An 8,229-nucleotide genomic window follows, 5' to 3' on the forward strand; every position below is an offset into this window, starting at 1 on the left:
AATTTTCATCTTTGCTGTCTCTATTCCCCAATAACTTGGAACCGCCACCGATCCACCGCCGTTTTGATCCTTCTTCACCGTCGAGTTTTCAACTTTCTTCTCCATCGCCGATGCAGAACTCATCCTCCTCCACTTCAAGCTGAGATGCCCTACTTGAAATTGAGAATATACAAATCCTAGTTAGTTATATGTTATTTTCTTTTTGGGGTAATGTATAATTTTGTTAATAAAGTTGTATACATATGAGGATCACCTACAAATATGCACACCTTGCACATGCTTAGAACCGATCATGAAATCGCCAAAACCGCCGCACCAATCATGAATTTGCATCCGTTTTGCTATCTCATCCGGACTTTTAATGACGAAAGCAGAGGAAACAGACCTCACGGACATGTTACAAGTTCCTCCGCCGCAAACAATCAGAGCTCGTAAAGCTGTTCTCCTAACGAGTTGACTCATCTCGCGGCACTCTCTCGTATTACCTGTAGAATTCACTTCGCAGGTAAGAGGTTTGTTGTCTGAGTGAATAAAAAAAAAGTGATCCAACTCTGTTTTTTTCTTGAAAGATAAACTGACTAAGATAGTGTGTAAAGTAATTGAGGAAACAAGAAGCTAGACAAAAAAATCGATATGAGATCAGCTGTTTCGCGGCGAATGCTGCTGAATACACGTGGCTCATATTCAACTGTTGTCATGTTGCTTTTTAGTATTAAGAAATATTATCTTTTTATGTGAATGATTTTGAGGAGTACATGAACGGATGCACATTCAGCTTGTCCGAATCTTGAAGTGAAACACGTTCATAGCGCACGTGAATCTTGGTCTTTGACTGAACAGCCCGGTCCAATATGTTTTGGTTTGGTTTTATTTCGGCTTACCTTAAATAATTAACTTCATAAGATAAAGTCACCAAAAGTAGGAAGTTATAAACTTCCTTAATGTGTCATTTTCCAAGTGCAGTATTTATTAATTTCATTAATTATATTAACAATTTAATTAGATACATCTTATCATCATTTTAGTAATCAATGTAAGATGAGATAATAACTTAATAACTTTTACATTCATGATTCAGGAAGAGAAAACACACAACATTGAATAATATTTTCAACACCCCACCCCCATGTGGCCACGTGTAAAATTATTAGTGGATAAAAATGTGATCCTTTTTATAAAAAAACGAACCTCCTCCACCACCATATCGGCGCTTTCCTTCCGATTTCCTCTTGCTCCCTCTCCCTCAAAAGACAAGAGAAAAGGAAAAAAAAAAAATCATCGAATCGCTTTCACACCTGGAAAAGCTCGGAAAAAATAATTTATACAGAGCTTATTTTAGCTCACTTCTTACATAACCCCAGATCGATTTAGGGTTCGTTTGATTCATCTGTGATTGCGACAGCTAGAGATCTCTGTCTGGTGTTTTTCTTGTTTTTGTTGGGTTTATGTTCCATGGCGGATCGCGGATCTTTCGGATTTGCTCCTCGATTAGGTTCTCTCTCTACGCGTTTCTATCGTTTTTTTTACTATCTCTCTTACCGTGTTTTTACTCCTTTTTAGTTTTAGTTGTTTGGATCTGATCACTATTAGTTAGATTGCTCTGTTGCATTTGATATATATTATTTTTAAATTGATATTGGTTAGTGCAAGAGAGTGTTAATGAATGTTTTAGCTATGGAAGTGTATGCTGATTCAAAGAATTGGTAGCTTTTAATGTGTTTCTTAATCTTACCCTTTTATTTATGAACTTTTGTAGATATCAAGCAGTTGCTGTCAGAAGCACAACACAGGTGGCTGAGACCTGCTGAGATTTGTGAAATTCTTCGGAATCATCAGAAGTTTCATATTGCCTCCGAACCTCCCAACCGACCACCCAGTATGTTTTCTTGCTGATTTCCTTCATTTTTCCTGCATTAGCTTGAACTTATTCTAACTTACACTCCCCCGTTTATCCTGTTAGTCCCTGATTAGTTAACAAGTTTTGTGTGTTGTGCAACAATTTATTGCGGTTTTGTATTCTCTAAATTGACAGAAATTTCTTGCTCTTGTAGGTGGTTCACTCTTTCTCTTTGATAGGAAGGTGCTCAGATATTTCCGAAAAGATGGGCACAACTGGAGGAAGAAGAAAGATGGGAAAACGGTTAAAGAGGCTCACGAAAAGCTGAAGGTTAATATTTCCTTTCATGTCTCCTCGCTAAATATTAGTGCAGATTCACCTTGAAACCAATTGCTTGGTTTTACATTGTTAGAGAGTAGTAACATTGTTTAACTTTATACAGGTAGGAAGCATTGATGTGCTACATTGTTACTACGCCCATGGAGAAGATAATGAGAACTTCCAGAGGCGGTGCTACTGGATGCTTGAACAGTGAGTCTATTATATCTTTGTCCTTATTTCATATGTTTTTGTTCTGTTTAGCATCATAAACGTTTATCTTTCTGCATTTCTCTGCTTTGTTCACTGCATTTTTCTTCTTTAAATCGAACCATATAAAGTGTGCCTGGTAGTCTTCTAGTGTCCTGGGAATGGCCTTTTATTTTATTAGCAAAACATGAGCTCGAAAGAACAGAGAGAGGAATATTATTGTAATTTCCGAGACTAGGTTGTGAGATGAATGGATAATAATGTTCATACAAGGCTAAACTAAAGGCCATTTCAAGTGATCTCTAGAATCCCTGTCTTCTGGGATGAAATGTGCTTGTTGGTACTTTTCTTCATTTGGTGTTACTTTTCACTGTTTGTGCTGATGTCCACTGTTTGTATGTTATATGGATACAGGGATCTGATGCACATTGTTTTTGTTCACTACTTGGAGGTTAAGGTATAACTTTGATTTTGGTACTATACTAATATGTTCTTAAAATATGAACTTCCACCACTCAACATTATATTGTAAGTGGATGCTGTCAGTCCTACGGGTGGTTTTGACGTAGTCATGCTATTATACAGGGTAACCGGATGAGTACCGGTGGAACTAAAGAAAACCATTCAAATTCGTTGAGTGGCACCGGCTCTGTAAATGTTGATTCAACAGCAACCCGATCCAGCATATTGTCACCATTATGTGAAGATGCTGATTCTGGTATATAATTTCTCTCTTATATAATCTGCTTTTGTATCTTTTGTTTAAGAATGTAGTTTTTTCAGTGATGAGCCTCTGTGGTTGATTGTATTTCTGCTCTTGGTATTGCTTCAACACATACTAATATCATTTTTGACGCAGGGGATAGTCGTCAAGCAAGTTCCAGTTTGCAACCAAATCCTGAACCTCAAACTGTTGTTCCTCAGATAATACATCATCAGAATGCTAGCACAATGAATTCTTATAATACCGCCTCTGTTTTGGGTACCATATTTGCTTTCTGCTTTACAAGCTACCTTGCCTTACCAAACTTCTGCATGTTTGCTGAGAATGTCTTCTTCTCTTCCTAGGAAATCCAGATGGTTGGACGTCAGCTCCTGGCATTGGAGTTGTTTCGCAGGTTCATGGGAACAGAGTAAAAGAAAGTGACTCCCAAAGATCAGGTGATGTCCCAGCATGGGACGCTTCCTTTGAGAATTCATTGGCAAGATACCAGAATCTACCTTATAATGCTCCGTTGACTCAGACACAGCCTCTTCAAAATCAAGTAAATTGGCAGGTGATATATGCATGCTTATATCTAAGCTATTCATTTTAAATCTATGTCGAATCATGCCTATGTTTTTCTTATGGTGCCATTGTAATTTTTTTACTTAGCTATTTAAGCATGCATTTTCTCATCATGAATGTTGATCTGATTTTAAGATTCTCTTCTCTACTCGATGCCTGTTCAGGAAAGCGTGCCATTGCAAAAATGGCCCATGGATTCGCATTCTGGTATGACTGATACTACTGATCTTGCCTTAGTTGGGCAAAGAGGACATGAAAATTTCGGGACATTTTCCAGTCTTCTTGGCAGTCAAAATCAGCAGCCTAGTAGTTTTCAAGCTCCTTTTACTAATAATGAAGCAGCATATATACCTAAATTAGGCCCGGAGGATCTTATATATGAAGCAAGTGCAAACCAAACGCTACCTCTTAGAAAAGCATTGTTAAAAAAAGAGGATAGTTTGAAAAAGGTTGACAGCTTTTCTCGGTGGGTTAGTAAAGAACTTGGGGAGATGGAGGACTTGCAGATGCAGTCTTCATCTGGAGGTATTGCATGGACTTCTGTTGAATGTGAAACTGCAGCAGCTGGGTCTTCCTTAAGTCCTTCTCTGTCCGAGGATCAGCGCTTCACTATGATCGACTTTTGGCCCAAATGGACTCAGACAGACTCAGAAGTTGAGGTAATTTTTATGTTATTTTTGAGATATGGTTTTGTGGTGTAGCATTTAGTTAAGATGGTTTTTGGCTAATCCAATTTGCCAATTTTTTCTTTCTTTTTGTAAATTTGGTTTTGTTTCACTCTCTTCTCTGGTAAAAACTTCGAAGCTTTTTTCATAGAACACCTTTTCTACCCTGTAACCCAATCTTTATGTAAGTGGTAAGGCCATATATGCTTAGGAACAGCACTTTCATTCTGCTGTTCTGTTGTATGTATTGTTAATGAACCGGTATTACCCTTAAGGTTTTATTTTTCATCTTTTTTTTCTTTGCTTTGAAGGTTTTTGTAAGGAGAGATACCTCCTTTCTCATCTACCATTTTAATTTTTCGAACAGGTAATGGTTATTGGGACATTTCTGTTGAGTCCTCAGGAAGTAACTAGCTACAGCTGGTCATGCATGTTTGGAGAAGTGGAGGTTCCAGCTGAGATTTTAGTAGATGGTGTTCTTTGTTGTCACGCTCCGCCACATGAAGTCGGTCGAGTCCCATTCTATATTACATGTTCTGACAGATTCTCTAGCAGTGAAGTACGAGAATTCGATTTCCTTCCTGGGTCTACCAGAAAGTTAAATGCTACTGACATTTATGGTGCCAATACAATAGAAGCATCACTTCATTTGCGATTTGAAAGTTTGCTGGCACTCAGATCTTCTGTTCAGGAACACCATATATTTGAAAATGTTGGGGAGAAACGAAGAAAAATCAGCAAAATCATGTTGCTGAAGGATGAAAAAGAGTCGTTTCTTCCCGGAACAATTGAGAAAGATTTAACAGAGGTGGAAGCAAAAGAGCGACTGATTAGGGAAGAGTTTGAAGATAAATTATATCTGTGGCTCATCCATAAGGTGACTGAAGAGGGCAAGGGTCCGAATATATTAGATGAAGATGGACAGGGTGTTCTACATCTTGCCGCAGCGCTTGGGTACGATTGGGGGATAAAGCCAATATTAGCAGCAGGAGTGAGCATCAACTTCCGCGATGCAAATGGGTGGTCTGCTCTTCATTGGGCTGCATTCAGTGGCAGGCAAGGACCTCATAATTATCTTCCTTCAATTGCTTTCTTTTTCATAAATCATTCATCATAGGTTTAAAAGTTCTCAGTCTTCTAATGATATGAGTGAGCTGTAGCGCTCTCTCTTATTCATTTCTCTTAAAGTTCTTTTGACCGATTTGTTTTCAACTCTGACAGTTGGTTCGTATTTCCATAACGATACTAACTCTGTCTGTACTATTTAACTTCAGAGAGGATACTGTCGCTGTACTTGTCTCTCTGGGTGCTGATGCTGGAGCTTTGGCGGACCCATCTCCAGAGCATCCTTTGGGTAAAACAGCTGCGGACTTGGCTTATGGAAATGGACATAGGGGAATATCGGGTTTCCTTGCAGAGTCATCCCTCACTAGCTACCTTGAAAAGCTAACAGTGGACGCTAAAGAAAACAGCTCCGCTGACTCCTCTGGAGCAAAAGCTGTTCTAACAGTAGCTGAGCGAACAGCTACGCCTATGAGTTATGGTGATGTACCAGAAACACTTTCGATGAAGGATTCACTTACTGCTGTCCTTAATGCTACACAAGCAGCTGATCGTCTTCATCAAGTGTTCAGGATGCAGTCGTTCCAGCGGAAACAGCTCTCTGAACTTGGTGGTGACAACGAATTTGATATATCCGACGAGTTAGCTGTTTCTTTTGCAGCTGCGAAGACTAAGAAGCCAGGGCACAGTAATGGTGCTGTTCATGCTGCTGCAGTTCAAATCCAGAAAAAATATCGTGGTTGGAAGAAGAGAAAGGAGTTCCTTCTGATCCGACAAAGAATCGTCAAGATTCAGGTTTGAAAAACTTACATTTTTTTATATTCAAGTTGAAGATGTTGAGTTTAGGTTTTTTTTTGTTGTCTTTGCTTGTGTCACATTGTTGGATTTTTTATTGATAACCTATCAGGCTCATGTGAGAGGGCATCAAGTCCGGAAACAATACCGAGCCATTATTTGGTCCGTAGGATTACTTGAGAAAATCATATTGCGATGGAGGCGTAAAGGTAGTGGCTTACGCGGTTTCAAACGGGATACAATCACCAAGCCAGCGGAACCTGTATGTCCTGCCCCACAAGAAGATGACTATGATTTTCTCAAGGAAGGAAGGAAACAAACAGAGGAAAGGCTTCAAAAGGCTCTAACCCGAGTGAAGTCTATGGCTCAATATCCAGAGGCAAGGGCTCAATACCGTAGACTATTGACTGTCGTAGAAGGCTTCCGTGAGAACGAGGTAACAATTGCGTATCTGAATATAGACTAATTAAATACACCTAAATAAATAGTTGAAACTTGAGACTCTCCTTTGTGAATTTTTCATGAGCAGGCTTCTTCTTCTAGCTCAGCATTGAAAAACAACAATAGCAACACAGAGGAAGCTGCAAATTACAACGAGGAAGACGATTTAATCGACATTGATTCTCTTCTGGATGACGACAGTTTCATGTCTCTTGCATTTGAATAAAAGATCACTGCAACTGAGGGTAAAAAAACTCGTACATAAAAAAAAAAAAAACATCCCTCTGGTATACACAACATCGTCAACAACAATGCTTTCTAACATTTTATGTTTAGGTTTCCATGTAAATACATACAGCTGGAATAGAAATCTCTCTACATAGCTTGTGTTGAGAGTGACGGATTTTATTGTTTTAGTTTGGGGGGGTTTGGTCCGGGATATAGAGACTTGTTCTTTTTTTTTTTTCAGTTGTATGTAATGTTACCTATAGATTCCTGTCGCCTAGGAAAAAATGCCTTTTGTACACAAACCAGTTGGGTTATTTTACATTGTTTACATGGTGATTGGTGGTCCCTAAGGGCTAAGTAAGGGTTTAGTTTTTTTTTTTCTTCTTCTTAAACCTAAAATATATATGTGAACATTGGTATAAAAAAAAAATCCTTATATAGAGAGTGTTAACAAGAAAACGTTATTGTAGTTTGAGTTAGTTTACTTGATATGTAAGAATAGAGAGATGATTAAGCAAAACATGTCTGTAAGTATCTTTTTGATTCTCTGGCGTATCTGTTTCTTACGGTTCTAAGCATTGCAGTATCGATTTTGAACTATAAACCGAAGTCAAAAAAAAAAAAAATAGAAAAACGCGTATATAATAATAATAAAAAAGGAAAGAGTTCATATATTTATAACCGACCAACGAAAGAGAAGAAGAAAAATCAAATCAGTTACAAAGAAGAAGGAAGAGAGAGAGAGAGAGAGAGAGAATGGAGAAGAAGGTATTATCAGCAGCTGCTGTAGTTCCTCAGCTCCTCCGCAACATCATCATCGCCGTCGTTATTTTCGCCGATGAATCTCTCATTCATGTCTCCGGGAAATCGAAGCTCCTCGAGAAACTCCGTCTGTTTCTCGTCGCATGTTTCCTCTTCTTCTTGCGCTCTTTTCCTTCTGTCGTCGTCTCTTTCGCAAACCCTAATCCAACGAAGATGACGACGAAGAAGAAGAAGAAGAAGCTTCAGATGATCAGCGATTGCGAAGAATCAGGAATCGGTCGAGCGATTTGGCAGTTGCTGTCGGCTATGAATGAAATCCCGGTGAGTTCTAGAAAGTACCAAGTGGTTCGATCCTTGGCGGAGAGACTAATCGAAGAGAATCACGGATTCGCCTTGTTTGATTTGAACCGTAGGGTTTTAAACGCGTCGTTCAGTAGAACGCTAAGCCGGTTAGAGGCGGCGGTGACGGTTGAGTTTAATAACCGGAGAGATACAGGTGAACCGGTTCGTTATGGATTAAACCGGATGGTGAGAGCTGCGGTTAGAGCCGTGGGAGATGGACTCACTGGTTGGGGTGGTGAAGAAGAGACGGCGGATCAGTCGGCTGAGAAACTTGCGGCGGA

General features: G+C 39.2%; 3 protein-coding genes across 5 annotated transcripts in view; 2 read left to right on the top strand and 1 right to left on the bottom strand.

Moving 5' to 3' along the window:
• LOC104762574 (ubiquinol oxidase 2, mitochondrial-like) overlaps window positions 1-581 on the bottom strand; it is a 2,423-nt gene extending 1,842 nt beyond the window's left edge. Inside the window, exons 1-2 of the mRNA XM_010485889.2 lie at window positions 270-581; window positions 1-149 (exon numbers count right to left, since the gene is read on the bottom strand). Of these exons, the coding sequence (XP_010484191.1) occupies window positions 1-149; window positions 270-462 (342 nt within the window). The 5' untranslated portion in view covers window positions 463-581. The remainder of the gene's footprint in view (window positions 150-269) is intronic.
• LOC104762575 (calmodulin-binding transcription activator 2) lies at window positions 1,198-7,180 on the top strand. Of its 2 annotated transcripts, none has more exons than XM_010485890.2 (13): window positions 1,198-1,492; window positions 1,757-1,876; window positions 2,052-2,167; window positions 2,280-2,368; window positions 2,780-2,822; window positions 2,951-3,083; window positions 3,225-3,347; window positions 3,434-3,642; window positions 3,818-4,312; window positions 4,686-5,374; window positions 5,593-6,175; window positions 6,288-6,611; window positions 6,705-7,180. In XM_010485890.2, exons 1-13 carry the CDS (start codon window positions 1,453-1,455, stop codon window positions 6,840-6,842), a joined length of 3,102 nt encoding a protein of 1,033 aa, XP_010484192.1. In that variant the 5' UTR covers window positions 1,198-1,452; the 3' UTR covers window positions 6,843-7,180. The 2 variants fall into 2 exon arrangements, with proteins under 2 accessions (XP_010484192.1, XP_010484193.1); XM_010485891.2 differs by having other exon boundaries at window positions 3,443-3,642.
• Window positions 7,551-8,229, top strand: part of LOC104762577 — a 2,772-nt gene continuing 2,093 nt past the window's right edge. Inside the window, exon 1 of one of the 2 annotated variants that reach the window (XM_019239923.1) lies at window positions 7,551-8,218. In XM_019239923.1, coding sequence (XP_019095468.1) covers window positions 7,601-8,218 — 618 coding nt within the window. In that variant the 5' untranslated portion in view covers window positions 7,551-7,600. The remainder of the gene's footprint in view (window positions 8,219-8,229) is intronic. The other variant, XM_010485892.2, reaches the window with a different exon arrangement.

This window comes from Camelina sativa, chromosome 18, assembly GCF_000633955.1.
Source record: "Camelina sativa cultivar DH55 chromosome 18, Cs, whole genome shotgun sequence".
Classification (NCBI taxonomy): domain Eukaryota; kingdom Viridiplantae; phylum Streptophyta; class Magnoliopsida; order Brassicales; family Brassicaceae; genus Camelina; species Camelina sativa.

What these genes read in the sequence shown, in the direction of transcription:
- LOC104762575 (XM_010485890.2), top strand. Translation starts at nt 1,453, where the DNA reads ATGGCGGATCGCGGATCTTTCGGATTTGCTCCTCGATTAG. An exon ending in AGACAGACTCAGAAGTTGAG is followed by an intron (nt 4,313 to 4,685) that starts GTAATTTTTATG and finishes TTTTTCGAACAG; the next exon opens with GTAATGGTTATTGGGACATT. An exon ending in AAGGCTTCCGTGAGAACGAG is followed by an intron (nt 6,612 to 6,704) that starts GTAACAATTGCG and finishes TTTCATGAGCAG; the next exon opens with GCTTCTTCTTCTAGCTCAGC.